The sequence below is a fragment of the Elgaria multicarinata genome, chromosome 7, assembly GCF_023053635.1.
Source record: "Elgaria multicarinata webbii isolate HBS135686 ecotype San Diego chromosome 7, rElgMul1.1.pri, whole genome shotgun sequence".
In the NCBI taxonomy this organism is placed as follows: Eukaryota; Metazoa; Chordata; class Lepidosauria; order Squamata; family Anguidae; genus Elgaria; species Elgaria multicarinata.
Window position 1 is genome coordinate 99,706,936 of NC_086177.1, and position 18,139 is coordinate 99,725,074.

Genomic DNA, 18,139 nt, shown 5'->3' on the forward strand with positions numbered 1-18,139 from the left:
ATTGAACACTTCAGTGGGGCTAGAATGGTTTCAGGAGGTGCTGTATGCCTCTACTTACCTGTTTTTTTTTGCCTTTTCTTGTAATCCTTTTGTGTTGCAGGAGCTCCATGCACCCCTTACAGTTGTTGCTGATGGTCTCTTTTCCAAGTTTAGGAAACATCTCACCTCCAACAAAGTTAGAGTCCCATCTCATTTTGTAGGATGCCTTTTGAAGGTAGGTGTTCCCAAAGAAGTTAGGTGTGCTATTATCCAATTTGAATGCTTAAAGCAGATACAGTGATCAAGATGCATATTTCAAAGCAGTCCCATTTAAGTTTTTAATGTTATTGTCATACATGTAGCATTTTAACTCCCCATGCAACATTTATCTCATCCATCCTCACAACAGCTTCTGACGTAAGTGATTGCTGCTGTCATTTTAATTGGGAAATGAACCTGTGTGTTAGTAGCTCTGGGCTCCACAATTCAAGAAGGACGCAGACAAGCTGGAGCGTGTTCAGAGGAGGGCAACCAGAATGATCAGGGGTCTGGAAACAAAGCCCTATTAAAAGAGACTGAAAGAACTGGGCATGTTTAGCCTGGAGAAGAGAAGATTGAGGGGAGACATGATAGCACTCTTCAAATACTTAAAAGGTTGTCACACAGAGGAGGTCCAGGATCTCTTCTCGATCCTCCCAGACTGCAGGACATGGAATAATGGGCTCAAGTTAAAGGAAGCCAGATTCTGGCTGGACATCAGGGAAAACTTCCTGACTGTTAGAGCAGTACGACAATGGAACCAGTTGCCTAGGGAGGTTGTGGGCTTTCCCACACTAGAGGCCTTCAAGAGGCAGCTGGACAACCCTCGGTCAGGGATGCTTTAAGGTGGATTCCTGCATTGAGCAGGGGGTTGGACTCGATGGCCTTGTAGGCCCCTTCCAACTCTGCTATTCCATGATTCTATGATTCTACCCATTGAATTCATGGTGGAGCAGGGATTTATGGAGAAAAGGCAGTCAGAGAGCACCTTCAATAACATTCTTCTTCTCTCTGTCTAAAGAATTCACCTCAGTTTAAAGCCAACCATGCTGAACTCGTTTTGGGGAATCCTTGTCCAGTACTTACCTATCAGATTTCTTCCAACGAAACCCGAGTCCTTGTTGACATTCGAGGTGAAATGCCAAAGAATCTTAAAGAATACATGGTTGAAAAGGTTTATCCACAGCTACCAGGTAAAAATACATGCATAGGATACTGGTATTACTTACATGCATTACTGCTTGAGTTTGTGCATATGTATTTTTTATTATGCTTTAGATGCCTTGCGATGGAATAGTTCAATTGCTCAGATGGGGTGGGCTGATGGGTCCTGTTTAGACTTGTTGGGCCATGGTGATACTGAGCATAACACCAATTCTCTGTATCTGTAGTGGGACTAGCTAGCTGACAGCAAGGATATTAAAGGAAGAGAGAGAGCCCTGTTCCTGCATTCACTCTGTGGTAGCAATGCAGTAGCTTGGTGGAGTAGTGATGCAAGCCTTTCTCCTTCATCATGCAAGCGAACACGGTCTACCACATCAAGATCTAATTCATGTGACTTCTCTTCCCCCTCAGGGGATTTGCATGAACCAATCCTCTGTGCGATTGGGCACTCACACAGTCAATTTCTTTCACACGGCAGGTTATCTATATGCTAGAAGGGAGAGGCTCACATCACTCCTCCATTTCATTGTCACACTCCTGTCTCAGTGTACCTGTGAACCAGGGCAGCATCTCCGCTGGCTTCCACAAGACCTTGGACAGCTCCAGGGGGCTGCAGACAACTTCTTCTGATGAATCCAATGTAGGAATCCAATGTTAGTCCTACTTAGAGTAGACCCATTGAAATGAATGAGACTTGTTAGTCATGACAACCTGAAGTCCAATTTATTTCAATGGGTCTTCTCTAACTAGAACTAACATTGGCTATAACATTGGGAGATGTATGGCTGGATTTCCCATGGATTTATTTTTAGTTCAAAGCCATTAAGCAAGGGGCCTCAGAATGGGTGAGTGGTGCTAGACAAGCAGTGTTTAAGTCTTTTTCTATGTCTGAAATTTATTTGATTTAAATCCCTCCCCACTCAGCTACTTATTAGCGCAAGTGGGGAAAATACTCAGCTGCCTATATTCCTGGATTACCATGCAAAAGGCACCATCCAAGGGAGGAGACTTAACAGACTTAGCAGAGGAAGATCTGTAGCAATGGACAAATGTCTTTCAGGGAAACTTGTCTTCTGGAATTTAGGTCAAAAACCACTGCTCAGGAGCCTGTTCCCAGAATCCACATTGCCAAAAGCGCGCTAGTACTTTTATTGTTGAAAGGGACACGAACATGTGAGACAGAAACAAGGGGGATTTTGTAAATGACGAAGATGTCAAAGATCGGATGCAAAACTGCATTTGACTGGTTCAGCGGTGTTACATTTTTGTGCTGATGAATGCTTTTTAATATATGGTATACCCCTGCACCTCTTAAAATACAAGTTGGACTTAAGGAGAAATCTTGCACAACAGCCTGGTAGTTTCCCCCAATTGATATCCTGGGAAGGTGGCATTCTTCTAGCAAAGGGGTTGCTGTTGAGCGGCTTGGCGGTTTTTTTGTCCCAGTTTTAAAGACCTAATAAGCAGACTGTGTGATACATTTGTATGTATCTTTGTATGCAGGGATGATTAAAAAAGCCAAACAAATGTTCTTTTGGGGGAAAAATGGGGTGGGGTGGAGGTGAAAAAAGCTTGAAAGAGTTTCTTTTTCTTTTCTTTTTTCTGGGTCCTCTTCAGAACCAGCAAGACATTTCCCCTTGAGTCAGAGACTGGAGGACTTTCACTTGCCCTCTTAAATATAGCTTGGGTGATTTGTTTGATGCTTTTTATTGATTCTTTGCCCTGTCATTGGTTAGATGCATCTGTTCAGCCATGACATGACCACATTGGGCTTTTGTACAACTCCTAGTTATTTCAATCGGGTATGCACAGGAGATATTCCTGGTACATTCTACTTGTTGCTGTTGGCTTCTTGCTCCGTTCACCTCATTTTTAATTCTAGTGAACAAGCATTCTGAGCTGTCCACTTAAAACACTGACCAGTCTAGGTAAAGGTTTACATTTCTGTGCCAGTTATTTGGATGGACTTGAGGTGATTTCCCCAGGGGATTGAGATCCATCTCATTAGAGATCTCTAAGTGGGTTGTCTCCAAGTTGCCTCTGTTCCTGAATGACGTTTGAGGGCAGAATGGCTCTGGGTGGTTTGGTTTTCTCTTCTGAGTCTTGGTCAAAGACAACTGTTTGCAAATGACTGAAATACTGTCTTTTTTGTTTGTTATATTTGCAGAGCATTTACAGGAGCCTTTCCTAATAGCTGTACAGAATGATCGTTTGAGGGCCATGCCGGCAAGCTTCTTGCCTCCTTCCCCTGTTAACAAATCAGGTCTGTGAGCACAAGAGAGCATCAAAAGCTAGAGGCTTAAGGGACAGCTTCTTCAAGGTCTTGGGCAGGCCAAGGGGGATTTGGACTAGATCAGCCTTTCTCAACCTGGGGCGCTCCAGATGTGTTGGACTGCATCTCCCAGAATGCCCCAGGCTGGGGCATTCTGGGAGATGCAGTCCAACACATCTGGAGTGCCCCAGGTTGAGAACCACTGGACAAGATGATCCTTGTGGCCACTTCCAGCTCCACAATTCTGTGAGGGTAGCAAAGTTGGGAGAGGCATTTTGACTCAGCCTTGTGGACTGTTGAAGTTCTGGAGACTGCAGTAGCTGAAGTGCCTGTGTATTAAAAATACTGCAAGACAGATGATAATCTTAACTAGCGTTCAAAATGTCGTAACGTTTAAACAAGCCTTGCAAAAGTTCAGAATGAATTCCAAAAATGCTGTTGTGGTTGAATTCAGGAGCTTTTTCCTTTTAGGAGTCCTTCTCCTGGGAGACGCTTACAACATGAGGCACCCGCTGACAGGCGGAGGAATGAGTGTTGCTCTGAATGACATCAAGCTATGGAAGTGTCTTTTGCAGACCATTCCTGACTTGTATGAGGATTCTGCTCTTCTGCAGGTGCGTCATGATTTGGGCATCCCCATTTACCCTCTTTTTGTGTTTTGGCTCCTCTTTCACTTAGGCTTTATTTTACACAATTTCAGGAAGCTACTTATTTGTATTTGTTTTAAAGTGTCTAACTGCACGTTCCGATGCATGTGTAGACACACAAAAAAGGGGCTTTTTTTCCTGTCTAAACATGCATAGAGTAGTGCCCTTCCATAGTGAGTGCCACCCCATCCAGAACAGATAGTAAGCCTATTTCCCAGACTCGGGAAACACTCACCCACAGGGCTTCTGTCTTGCCAGCATTCAGCTTCAGTTTATGGGCCCTCATCCAGCCCATTACTGAGTGTAGGCGATTATCTAGGACTTGTATAACCTCACCTGATTCAGATGTCACAGGGAGATAGAGCTGTGTGTCATCAGCATTTTTCTTTCCCTCCCATGATACTAGAACCCAGAGCTATCCCATGAAGCTGATTGATGGGAGACTCAGGACAGATAAAAGGAAGCACTTCTTCACACAGCGCATAGTTAAACTATGGAATTCACTACCACAAGATGAGGCGATGGCCACCAATTTGGATGGCTTTAAAAGGGGGATGGATAAATTCCCGGAGGAGAAGGCTATCAGTGGCTGTTAGTCCTGATGGTTGAGTGCAACCTCCAGTATCAGAGGCAGTAAGGCTGTATACACTAGTTGTTGGGGAACAGGGGTGGGAGGGTGCTGTTGCACCGTGTCCTGCTTGTGGTTCCCTGGTCGACAGCTGGTTGGCCACTGTGTGAACAGAGTGCTGGATTAGATGGACCCTTGGTCTGATCCAGCAGGGCTGCTCATAAGTTCTTATGACACTTGACTCTTCCAGCCACTCCTTATAGATGTTGTCCAACAGACTGGGAGGATTACCGGGAGGTGGGAGGGAGAGCAGTTGTTAACGCGATAAAAACGCCAGCTCTTCTCCCAGCTCCATCTCTCTTCACCAGTAGCAAAGTGCAGAATGTCCAGTCTCATGTCTTTCCAAGCCTCAGCAGCGGGGCTGCTTATATCTCTAAGGGGCCTGAAAGTTTCGGATGGCTCAGAGGTAGCGCTCTGCCTCAGCTTGGTGGTTCTCTGGCCTGTGTTCCCACTCTGCCAGTGATGTCAGCCCAACACACTAGGAGGGGTACCAGGAAGTGATCTAAGTTACTGAAATAGTTTAGCTAGACTATTGAAATTACTGGCAGCTGCAGTGTAGGGTTCTGATACGAGTCTGTCAAACAGAGGCTGCCCTGTCGCTTTCCATAAATGGTGTTGCAAAAGTCTTCTAGGGAAGAACTGCTTCTCACCATTAATATTCAAGACGTGCACACTATTTGCACAGAGACGGGAAGAGCTTAGAAATGAGTTCCCTGACGCATTGTCTGGAAAACTGAGAGCTTATCAAGGTCTAGCCATGACTTCCTGTATGAATTCTGCATATCTGTATGAAGGCCCCAAAACAAATCCAGAACTAGCTTGTTGCTCAAGGGGTCTTCCAGCTGGTCATGCATACAAGCTGGGCCATATCTGTTGGTCCTGGGCTGACATCTAATGGCAGCGTTTGCATTTGTGAGTATTACAATCGGACTGTAAAATACGGTATTTTAGTAGGAAACCCCGCCCCAGTATCTCTCAATCCATTGCTGTCTGCTTTTGCAGGAGTGAAGATGTTTGCCAATGTGGACTATAAGGCTATCAATGGCTACTAGTCATGATGGCTATATATTACCTCCAGTATTGGAGGTTTGGTTGGGAGGCAGGCGGGCAGTTAACAAGGAGGGGAACTGGCTTAACTAACTTAAGTCCTATTAATTTCAATGAATCTACTCTAAGTAGGATGAACATTGGGTTCCTGCATTGAGCAGGGGGTTGGACTCGATGGCCTTATAGGCCCTTTCCAACTCTACTGTTCTATGATTCTATGATTCTATAACCCCTGGAGAGCTGCTGCCAATGGAAGTAGGTAATATTTGGCTAGGTGGACCAATGGTCTGATATAACTCCTTATGTGTACTGATATACCTAGCTGGTATGACGAATCCTTGTATAGGTCAGCTCTTGAGACCACCAACAACTGACGCCGTCGTCTTCATGAATTGGTAGAACTCTTTGGGTAGTGATGTTATGTCCTGATGCCAGCAACTAACTGGTTATTATTATTTCTTTCAGGCAAAAAAGTCATTTTACTGGACAAGAAGGAAGTCCCACTCCTTTGTTGTGAATGTTCTTGCTCAAGCTCTGTACGAATTATTTTCTGCCTCAGACGGTAAGTGCATTTCCAAAAGGTGCGTCTTCATAAACTGTATCTGTGTCTCCGGTTACGGGCTGCAAGGCTCATTGGCACAAAGGAGCATCTAGATTCTTCCACAAACTGCATGTTGCTTTAGCTGCACTCTGGCAGGCTTATGACGTAAATAGTATGCCTAGGGCAGAAGCTTACTATTTAATTGCCGTGGAAATTACTGCCCGAAACAGTATTTCCGTGGTGTGGTTTCCGCAAGCAATGTTGACATTTAGAATAACTTGCTATATAGATCAGAGGTAGGTAACGTTGTGCCTGCTGAAGCATCCTACCACCTCTGGATTTGTATTAAAACCAAACACTTTTCTTATTGGCATCTTCGATCGCTTTAAAGCAAGTGATGGCCTCCAGTTGCTGCCATCTTCACTTCCCATGAATGCCTCCGGGCTGCACGTGGGACTCAGAGACCCAGTTCGCATGATCATTTTCAGCCATGGAGGTTTAAATTAGGAGGGATTGTTACTGTGGTTAAAATACCACCCACAACTCTAAAGCAGCCTATGGGTTCTGGGTGGTTTGTTAACCACAATAACAACGCACCCCCACCGGGTTCAGATGACAGAACAACCTATGAGTGGGGGTTGGGTTATGGAATAGCCTTGGCAGGTGTCGCAAACCATGGTGGCTTATTTAAGCCACTGTGGCTGAAAATGATTGTGCGAACCCACCCAGAGACATTTTTAGGAAATAACCATGGTGGGAAGCTGCATGCGGAGACTTTGCCCAGCATTTCATTTTTCATTTATTGTATTTCTCTACCACCCCATTGCCAAAGCCCTCTGGGCAGTTCCCAAAGTTTAAATGCATTTCTAGCCAATAAGGAAATAAAAAGGTGGGGTGTTATTTTTTTAAAGAAAAAGTCACTCTGTGTGTGTGTGTGTGTGTGTGTGGCTAGGGAGCAGTGGGGAGCTAGATAGAAGTAGCAAGCCTGCTGGGGGTCAGGGGAGCCAGGGAGTGCAGTGGGAGCCAGCGGGGTGCTGGGGAAACTGACAGGATGGGGAAGTGTGTGCTTGTATGTTGGAATGGATGGGAGAAGGAAAGGGAGAGAGGCAGGGTTTGCGGGATGGTCCAGAGAGTGGGGAAGTGTGTTATTTCATGTGCTTCCAGTGAGGAGATGTCTGCATGCATGCTTGATGGATGCATGGGTTGCTGTTGGATGTGTGTGTGAGAGAGAGGGAGAACAGCCAACCCGCTGTCCACCTGCTGCGTGTCCAGCAGTTTTGGACATGCACGGGAGTGGGCGGCCGCCATTTTCGGCACATTTTTTGATTGGTTATCGGCATGTTTTGGCACCGACGATGCGTATTTTTAAAAAACACAATCATATCGATGTGCAGGAGTGCATCTTCGACACAGTACGTATCCCCCTTGCGTTTCTCTGTATTTGCCCTGGTGCGCATTTCGGAGGAGGTACTTAAAAAATAATAATCCGCGCCCCATACCCATCTGTCCAGTCCTGCCCACTTCTCCCGATACACCTTCGAAAGTGCCGTCACGGGGCACACGTCCTCCAGCAACAGCTCTCCTTTGCTCCCAGGAAACTTCCCTCGCCTGTGCCCTGTGGGGGACGATCTCGGAAGCTGGAAACCTCGCGATCATCCCTCTCCCCTCTTGAAAGGTCTCTAGGTGGAAATGAGCCCAGAGAGAGAGAGAGCACGATAGTCAACGGTGGGATAATAATCAACTCAGCAGTGGTTTATCTAGGAGGTGCTCCCCACACAACATGATAATCATCATCCATGGCGTGGATTAGGATCAGCGTTGACTGTTAGTCTATGCTGATTTGAAATACTCATCCCTCAGTCCTCCTGCTAGTATCCCATCAGCTATTGCTGGCGAAAATCTATCTTGCCAGCTGGACTAGAGCGGCAGCTACCATTTTGACTGCTCGTGCCTTGCGACTCTGTGGCTGACAAAACCCATGGTGGCTGAGGATATAACCAATGCTGCCCTCCACACAACATGATAACCAATGGTGGTTCAAATAGCCAACTCTGCACAGCATTGATTATTTGTGTTGGTTATTTCAGCCAAATAATCACCCTTGCTTAAAAACCTCCCTCCACTCAAAATGATAACACACGGTGGGTTAAATAACCAACCATCGGCTATTTAACCACCGTTGGTTATAATGTCGTCTGAACCCAGTCAGAGAGAGAATGCATGTATGGTGGTGAGGCAGGGTGAAAGGTGGAGGGAATGAGTTGGCTGGTAGAGAGTTTGAGGAGAGAAAGAAACCATTTGTCGCCTGTGAAATAGATTTCTGTCGGTGTAGAAAACTTTGTATGCTGAGGCTCAAACCCCACCTCTGCTTTATACTCAGTTGTATGGGGCAAGTAATTGTCTGCAGGTTATTTGTCCTTTGTGATTAACCCTGCCCGCATGGCGCCTGTTTTGTGGTGGTGCGCAGGGCAGTTTCTCCAAGCTCCAAATGTGCCCACTGCTGATATAGATAGATGACTGCTACGACAAGTTCGCAGGTGACAGCAAGCCCCTAAAGAAGAGTCCCCTTCCTCTCTCTACATGTCCATGACTGTAGATGAGGACACCCGGTAGCACGATTTTTTTACATCCCAATTTAATATGGTGAAGATTTCTTTCAAATGTATTGGCTAAGATTTTAAAGGGAAAACTAGAAATAAATGTGTGTTGCCGTGTGTGCTGCAAGATCATTCTTCGTTTAAAAATTCAGTTCAGTCTTTTGCTTCGTGTTTTTGTAAAGCGCTTTCCCCTTTCGTTTGTTTGGCAGATTCTTTGCATCAGTTAAGGAAAGCCTGCTTTCTTTACTTCAAGCTTGGCGGCAAGTGTGTATCTGGTCCGGTTGGATTACTTTCTGTGTAAGTTGGGGACCCATCTAAAACCCTTTACTCAAGTCGTCATCAAGATAGTGGATGGTAGCACAAAGAGGCTTCTAGTGAAGCCTGCTTAGCCAGGGAGAGGCAGAGGGGGTTGGAGACCAGAGTGCAAGAGCGCCCCAAGACTAATACAAGCAAGCCAAGCCAAGCGCCAGTGTATTTTTAAAAGCACACAACAACTTTAAATTGTTCATTATTATCTAGGAACAGGTATGCTTTAGGGTGGATTCCTGCATTGAGCAGGGGGTTGGACTCGATGGCCTTATAGGCCCCTTCCAACTCTACTATCCTATGGTTCTAAAAGAAATTGCCTTATAACAAGTCAGAATAATTGTGCATCTAGCACAGTATTATCTCCTCTTGACTGGCAGTCACTTGTTTATGCTTTAAGGTGGATTCCTGCATTGGGGAGGGGGTTGGACTCGATGGCCTTATAGGCCCCTTCAAATCCAACTACTCTATGATGCCCCAGAGAGAGAGAGAGAGAGAGAAAGAGAGGTCTTTCACATCACTTGTTACTTGATCTTTTTAACTGGAGATGTCATGGGTTGAACCTGGGACTCTCTGCATGTAAAGCATTTGCTCTTACCATTGAGCAGTGGAGGCTTTTAAGCATCTAAAGGAAAACACGGTCCTGTACAACATAAAACACAGAATAAATAAGAAAATTAGAAAACCTCACCTGCATGCATACAATCTAAATAAACTGAAACATGAGGAAAAGGAAAGCACAAAGGGGCAAGGAGAAACGACGGAGGAAGAGAGGTACTGAATTTCATTAGTTAATTGGAAAAGGTGCATGAAAACAGGGATGATTTAGGGCCAACACTTGGACACTTTGGATTGTTTCTGGTTAACCTAAGAACGAATCGTAGGTTATCTTTGGGTTGTTTAACCCACAAACATCGCAAAGTGTTTGGGTTCGGATATCATGCTGACAACCTATGAAAGTTTTGCAACCCAGAAGCGGCATGTGCGCTCTGTGAGTCCCATGATTTAACTGTGAGTTAACCTCTAATTTGTTGCTGTGATGTGCAAACTGGGTCTTCTTGAAGATTGGGAGAAGCTGAAATGTACAAAAACCAACGGCTCATTAGCAGCTTCCCCCATTTGAGCATAGAAAAGTTGACGTGGAAAAGCAGACAAAACATGAGCAGTAAAACACCTGATTTGTGTTAGCAGTAAGTCTGCCATGAGAAAGCTTAGAAAGACGAAAAGGAAAAAAGGGTTTTCAAAGGACTTCATTATCCAGTAATTTCAATGGATGGTTATTTCCATAGGTTCTAGTATTTTGCTGATACTAGATAATTTCTCACGGTTTCCCCTCCTCTCCACATCCTTCCCTGCAGATTATCACCCAAGCCTGGTACCTTGATTGGCCACTTCTTTGCTGTTGCATTCTATGCTGTTTATTTCTGCTTCAAGTCGGAATCATGGATCACGAAGCCGCGGGCAATTTTCAGCAGCATTGCCGTACTCTACCGGGCTTGCTCCGTCATATTTCCACTCATATACTCTGAAGTAGAGTACCTCATCTATTAAATTCATAGAGACAACTCTGCAGCACGTGGAAGAACGTAGACTCCTCACCTACCCTGCCTTGTGGATATGGGATGGGTTCTGTCCTGTCTCTCTTGTTCTTTTAAAACATTTTTTTTAAAGGACCTTATTTTATTTTGTGATCTTTTTGATGTATATTTTTCTTTATATAGAGGCAGCCTGATGTTTACACATGGTTGGTATGAAATCTTCCTACATTGGTGATTCCAGGTGTATGGACACATGTAATCCTGCCGAACAAGGAGGTGGACATCTGTGTAAAGAGCATCCTAATCCAAGGGAGTGAGAGGGTGTTACTGCCGCTCTTTCTGTAAATAAATCCACAGAACAAGAGTGCAAGTAACAATCTCAGATCTGGTAGTTGTCAAGCTTGTCCCGTTGCCTCTTACCTCTGGGTCTGCGGCTAAACGTTACACAAAACTCCGTAGTGTGAGAAACCCTGACAGAACAGGAGACAAGATGTCCATGGATTGTTGACCCAGCTGTCACTGAGGTGGAAAACCTGTTTCTGGGCTGTACTGCTTGAGGCTGAAGGTGGGAATTCTCATAGCTTGAATGTTCTTCCATACCACCACCCCCCCAACCTGCATATAGAAAACTAGCTTGTCAGGGGAAAGACAAGCTGGACAAGAACCCTCCTCCCTGGCACCTAGCTTTTTATTTTCCAGGAGTTTTTTTTTTTTGTATGGCGGAACAATCAGTCATGAAGTCTGAAGTGATGCTGCTCAGACACAGCGTTTAATATTTCAGTGAGAACTAGGCTATTTTTTTTATGGTTGTTTTAATTCCTACAATGAAGCCCAGATATCTGTGTAGTGACGGCTCAGGCATCCCTGCTGGTGCGGTTGATAGCTTTTAAGGCAGGGATGGTTAACCTGTGGCCTTCCAGATGTTGGACTACAGCTGCTGTCATTCCTGACCATTGGCCATGCTGGCTGGTGCTCATAACATCTGGAGAACCTGGCTTTCCTACTCCTGTTGTAAGAACTTACTGTGACACCTTTACACAAAATTGAATGATTTAGCTATTAGTTATAGAGAGAGGACTACATGCATGTGTGTGTATGTATAACACACACACACACGAAATATGTAAGTATGATTTCTTTTAAGGCTGTTCTTTACCTTGGTTCTGAAGCGCAAATCTGGTTCGGGACCAGATTGGTCTCCCTCGGCCTGAAGCAGTCAAAGCGCTTCAGCCTGTTTTGGCCCAATGGCCTGCTGCTGCCCCCTTGCCCACCCGCTGCCCCGCAGGACTCACCTGAGGCCTCGGGTAAGTCCAGGTGGTCAGTGGGTGGGTGGGTGGGACAGTGGCTGGGAGTGGGGGAGTCCATTGGACTCAGGGTTGGCCTCACGCCTGGCAAACCGCAGCAGCTGCCTGTGCTTCGGTTTTGGAATTGAAGCTGAATCGAGGCAGCCTGGGTTTAAGGTGCCCCAAGTCGAACTGAGGCTGATTTGGAAGCTCCAAATTGGCCTCCAAGTCAAATCGGGGGTGGGGGCTGTGCACAGCTGTAATTTCTTTACACAAATGGGATTTCTGAAAGAGGTAGATGTTTATAGTGACCACTATTAACTGTTAAGAGAGGTGATAGCTAAAATGCTGATCCCGGCAGCATTATTGGGCATGGGCCCTTAATGTTAATAAAAGCTAATGAAGCAAAGAAAGGGCAGCTCAAACCATGAACCTTTGAAGGGGCTACTGTTGTACATTCCTTTCTTTACAGTCTCTATTTTGATGTGAAGCTTTCTTCTACTGTCAAGATAAAATTTAAATGTGTTATATTCAATTAGCACCCCTTGCCTCTGTTTTGCGTCCTCCGATATCAATACTGGATACCTTTTCTTTATTTAAATTAAAAAAAAATTGGAAGGGGGGAGGCAATTGGGTCTTTTGGTGGTTGAGAAGGGGCGGGAGATAAAAGACATTGCTACAGCACAGAGCTGTAATAAATTCATTCTCCCTAACAACTCTTGATGCAGCTGTAAACTTGCCTTCCCTGTTGGGCAGCATCCCCCATGCTGGCTGAGGGTAATGGGAGGTGTATTCCATAACATCCGGAAGGCACAAGGTTTGGGAAGGTTGCCCTACAGGAGCTGACTTTCTTGACTCTACACATAAAAAGATGGGAGTTTTTCAGAATGAGCGGTGTGAGAGCTAGAACCCAACGGGTTTCTGTTTTAGGTCCTCAAGTTTGTGCATCACTGAAACATAACAGGAGCTTGTGTGGCTCACAAAGTGTACTGTGAAAATGTAAGTGGATTTAGGACGTTACGTTGGTAAGCAAGGGCCAGCTCACATGAAGGCAGCACTTGAGACACCTGGTTCATCTGCTGTAACCTCAAGTCATCGCTGCAGTTTATCTGCAGATCCTACAGCTAACATTAACGTCACCATGTAGACATGAGCAGCTGTGCAGCTGGGGAAGGAGGAACTGTGGGCTAGTCTTTCCTAAGGGACTGGTCTTTTCAAACAACCGTTAACAAGAAAACTGTCTGACTCAGAAGGGCATACGTTGGGCGCAGAACCTCAGGCCAGCGGGCCACATCCAGCCCTCCTGTGTTGCCAGTCCAGAACTCGGCTTCCCCAGCACGCCTCATGTCTTCCCCCTTTCCACCACTGCTGATTGGTTAGTTCTTTCCTGTTCTGAAAGGTTGAAATGCCTCACCGAAGGCTTAGTTAGAGAGCTTCGGCTATGGGGCGGTATATAAATGTAATAAATAAAATAAATAGTTACCGGCAGGAACACAGTTAAGCTAAAGTAGGCTGGGTTTTGGCCCTGCCCATTTTGCCTTTAGCTCCTCCCTCTCTTGCCTTCAGCACTGCTCACCACTGGCATGCTGTCCCTGAGAGCTTCTCTGAAATTTGGTCCTCAGGTTGAAAGATTCAGCACCCTTGGTACATGTATTCTCTCTGGGTGCATGTGAATATGTGCTCAGTAGGAAGAACCACCTGCGCGCTTAGACATCTAGCATGTCGGGGAAGGCTAACATTTAGTTTTCTATCTGCAGAGTTTTTATTTGGGGAATCATTCAGCCTCCACTCCAAAGTGGTATAATCTAGGAACACTTTCCCCATTTGTTGTGTAGACTAGCTCAGTCCCAAATGGTGATAGTTTGTTCAGAACTGTTTTCTTTGGTAATATGCACATACAAAAAAATGAAGCCATAATGGAAATACTTTGATAATTTGCGGTAACTCTTCTTGTCGTAGGCCTTTCTGCACTGCTTTCCTGTGATAAGGTATTTTTGCAATATATTTTAACAGCAACTATAGCATTGCCATTGGTACTAGCCAAGGATCATATATGAGCAAGATATATGGGCGAATATTTCAAGTTACAGCCAGATGATAGCTTTTAAGGGAGTCATAGAACCATGGTTGTCTACAAAAGATGCATTAGCCTGGAGAACAGAATACTGAGGAGAGACATAATAGCACTCTTCCAGTCCTTCAAAGGTTGTCACACAGAAGACGTCCAGGATGTCTTCTTGATCCTCCCAGAGTACAGGACACGGAATAATGGGCTCAAGTTACAAGAAGCCAGATTCTGGCTGGACATCAGGAATAACTTCCTGACTGTGAGAGCAGTACAACAATGGAACCAATGACCTAGGGAGGTCATGGGCTCTCCCACACTAGAGGCATTCAAAAAGCAGCTGGGCAACCATCTTTCAGGTATGCTTCATGATGGATTCCTGCATTGAGCAGGGGGTTGGATGGCCTTATAGGCCCAACTCTACTATGATTCTATGAAAACCACTGAAGCTGAGAGAGATCTAATGTAAGGGGAAATAATTTATATGATAAAAGCGAATCCAACATCAAAGGCTACTGTTGATGCAAGGGTCTGGGGAGATTGAAATAGAAGGTGTAATAGTAATTCATAAATTACTAGTGTCTTCTAGTCCAACCTAAAGACTTGATCAGGAAGAAATTCTTAGGACAGTGGTATGTTGACTTCCTTCACCAGTCCGGTACAGATGTAACATTTAAATTCTGATTAGTGTTAACCATGGCATATTGCTTTAACCATGGGGCAGATCCCAAATGAACTATGCCTTAGCTTGTTAAACTACAATGCACAGAGAAACCCTGGCAGGGTCTTTTTGCAACCAGAGACAGGAAAATTGCTTTAGATGTGGTTTGTTTGGTGCAGATGTAACACTCAACCATGATTAACATAAACATGTTTGAAAACCCACTTCAAAACCATGGTTTTACATTACTTGAAACCAACCCTGAACCATGGCTTAGGTATTCAGATGTTACTGGTTAAGAAAAATGAACTACGCCTACAGCCCATTAAGCTGATTGGTGGGAGATTCAGGACAAATAACAGGAAGTACTTCACACAGCGCATAGTTAAATGATGGAAGTCACTACCACAAAATTTAGTGATGGCCACCATTTTGAATTGCTTTAAAAGGGGGTTGGATAAATCCCTGGAGAAGAAGGCTATCAATGGCTACTAGCACTGATGGTTATATGTGTTACCTCCAGTATCCGAGACAGTAAGCCTGTGTGCACCAGTTGCTGGGGAACATGGGTGGGAGGGTGTTGTTGCACCATGTCCTGCTTTGTTGGTCCCTGGTCAACAGCTGACTGACCACTGTGTGGTCAGAGTGCTGGACTAGATGGACCCTTGGTCTGATCCAGCATGGTGCATATATTCTTACATACCCAGTGTCAGAGATCCAGGACAAAGGTGAGCTGTGATTCCAGATCCAAATATTTAGGATCAGGGCCTCACCAACTATTTTACAGATGTTTATCTGCACCAAATGATGGTGCCGAGTAAATATAATACTGCTGTGCTATATGAAAAGCTGGCAGATATTCTAAAGGTTTTCATTTCAATATGATTTTAATTGCTATTCAAAAAGTCATTTTATGCCCACAAAGTGCTAAGAACATAAACTGAATTATTTTTGTACAGAAGGTACTGTGTACAACATGACAGATTAAGTTCAAAATACAGATTGCTTGTATGAAGTAATCAACTGAGGATGTTGAAACATCTTAGTTATAGGGTTAGTCTCAATGCGTATGTTAAGTTCATGCACCGATAGCTATTTTCTGCAAGTCAAAAATAAAAGCCAGCTTTGAAGTGCTATTTTCCTTCTTGATCCTTATCTTCTCCCAAGTCCTCATTTAATATTTCCAGCCAGGGCTACTGTTTGCTCTGGAGTTCACAGTACTGTCCGAAACTCATCAAAAATGAAATTAGGTACGTGTGCATCAACCACCTGGAGGAACAAAGGACATTGAACCAAGACATTGTCAAAAGTCTTGTAGTAACAGCTTCTCTGACTCAAATTGTAAAGGGAAACTACACATTCAAAGAAGCAAAAGAATAATTTGAAGCGGAATGGCAGGGCAACCCTGTGTTCCAAACCATTTCATATAGAATCCTGAACAATAAGGACACAATCTCCTAAATCGTTCAAACATGAGCAGACCTTAATTCTGCACAGATTTTGGGTTAGTTCCCACTGAGAAATACGTTGCTTGGAACCAGTTGAGATTCCTTTTTTTTTTTTTTTTTACAGCGGCATGTTTGAGATGGCCATTTATAGCCAGGTTGGACATATGAGGCTATCTCATACTGATCTATTTCACCCAGTAAAGTCTACTCTGGTGTTGTCTCTCCAAGACAACCCTGCTACCTGAGATTCTTTTAAACTAGAGGTATCAAGGGGCTAAGTATCTGGGAATGTCCTCTTTCTAAAGTGGATCCAGGACTAGAGAGAGCCTGGGAGGAAAAAAAATGGAGGAAAACTCAAAAATAAAATCAACAAGTTATTTTTTTCTGGGTTTTCCCAGGGACTTTTTTTGGGGGGGGGGGATTTGAAAAACAACATGAAATAGTATATCCTCCCGTTTTTCAGATCCCCCCACCCCCTGAAGCTTTCACACCTCTATCCAGGACACACCTGCAAGAATGGCTGTGGAACTGAAAACGCCACGGCCTTCAATTTGCTATGTGAAATTGGCCCATTACTTTTTCATTCTCCTCTAATCTGAATCAATTCAAAACCCTCTTTAACTCACCCTTCGCGGAAGCTTGGTATAGCGTACATAATCTTCTAAGAAAAGCAGGGCACCCACAACATCAGCTGGCATTTCTGGGACCTTCTGGCTGTGGATAGATAAAAGATACCACCATAAGATCTTTCACAGCCAACAGAGAATGGATTTATTTGGGCAGACCATTTGTGGGTCGACCATAAAAACAACAACACTTCAATGGCTGGCTTTAAAAACAAACAAAGACAGTGTGAATATATGTACATGCATAGACATTTGAAAACCGCTGTGTGTTTTTTAAACTCATGGAATCATTTAAAATGTAAGGAGCCACAGGCCCGTGCTTGGATGTGGCAAACCCAGGTTCAACCTGATTTTCGCTGGTGCCCGGGACAAGTTGTTATCACTCAGCCTCATCAACCTGAGGTGTTGGAAATTGTGTTGAGGCACTTGGTTGTATTGAGAAACTATGGAAGCACAGCATGAGCCCAGCTACTCTAGGGAGAGGAAGCTCTGGGTGGTGAAGTTTGCCTTATAACAGCCTCCCCCAACCTGGTGCCTTCCAGATATGTTGGGACTACAGCTCCCATAATCACAGGCTGGGGGATGATGGGAGTTGAAGTCCAATATCTCTGGAGAACGCCAGGTTGGGGAGGCTGCCTGTCATGCCCTGCATGGAAATGGAGTCGGGAGATGAGGGGGAGCTGGCAGAGGCTGGACCCAGTACAGAGGGGCCTGGCTCAGGGAATGAGAATAGACTGGCAGAGGCTGTGGCAGAGCCTCAGGGAGAAGAGCCAAGGCCAGCAGGAACCTCTGCCAGCTCTGAGGGCCTGATGCCGGCAAAGATTCTGGAGGAGCCGCAGGGATCGGAGGAAGAGACGGAAAAGCCCGGTTTCAGCCAGTTACGGGCGGAGAAGGCCACCAGACGCCGGTCTAGCCGTCTCCAACAGAAACGCCAGGCAATCAGAGATCAGCTGCGAAACTCTGACTCAGCACTCTGACTGAGGATAAAAGAGCAGCCGGCAGCCCTGCCAAATTGTCAGAGATTATCTGAGTTCTTCGGCGGAAGCTTTGGCTCTGAGATCTCTTGACCACGCACCTTGCTCCAGATACCGAGTTCCTGAACCCAGCCTTGACTCCCGGACCCCGTGACCACGCCTGACGACTTCTGGAATCCTGTTGAGACCTTGGACTGCCTTTTGACTACGTTTTGCCCGTGCCTGCTCCCGTGACTCCTGGACTGTATCTTTAGACCTTGCTGACCGTCGGCTGTGCTTGACCTTGGACTGAATCACCGTGCCTCCGCTTTGCCATGCCCTTTG

The 18,139-nt window shown here is 45.1% G+C and overlaps 2 protein-coding genes across 2 annotated transcripts in view; one reads left to right on the forward strand and one right to left on the reverse strand.

Annotated features, from left to right (window-relative positions):
- SQLE (squalene epoxidase) overlaps positions 1 to 11,400 on the forward strand; it is a 34,899-nt gene extending 23,499 nt beyond the window's left edge. Inside the window, exons 5-11 of the mRNA XM_063131134.1 lie at positions 101 to 214; positions 1,040 to 1,211; positions 3,350 to 3,445; positions 3,926 to 4,068; positions 6,242 to 6,338; positions 9,124 to 9,211; positions 10,579 to 11,400. Coding sequence (XP_062987204.1) covers positions 101 to 214; positions 1,040 to 1,211; positions 3,350 to 3,445; positions 3,926 to 4,068; positions 6,242 to 6,338; positions 9,124 to 9,211; positions 10,579 to 10,771 — 903 coding nt within the window. The 3' untranslated portion in view covers positions 10,772 to 11,400. The remainder of the gene's footprint in view (positions 1 to 100; positions 215 to 1,039; positions 1,212 to 3,349; positions 3,446 to 3,925; positions 4,069 to 6,241; positions 6,339 to 9,123; positions 9,212 to 10,578) is intronic.
- A 4,226-nt stretch (positions 11,401 to 15,626) lies between these two features.
- The window catches only part of WASHC5 (WASH complex subunit 5), a 50,405-nt gene continuing 47,892 nt past the window's right edge, over positions 15,627 to 18,139 (reverse strand). Inside the window, exons 28-29 of the mRNA XM_063131133.1 lie at positions 16,842 to 16,929; positions 15,627 to 16,036 (exon numbers count right to left, since the gene is read on the reverse strand). Of these exons, the coding sequence (XP_062987203.1) occupies positions 15,980 to 16,036; positions 16,842 to 16,929 (145 nt within the window). The 3' untranslated portion in view covers positions 15,627 to 15,979. The remainder of the gene's footprint in view (positions 16,037 to 16,841; positions 16,930 to 18,139) is intronic.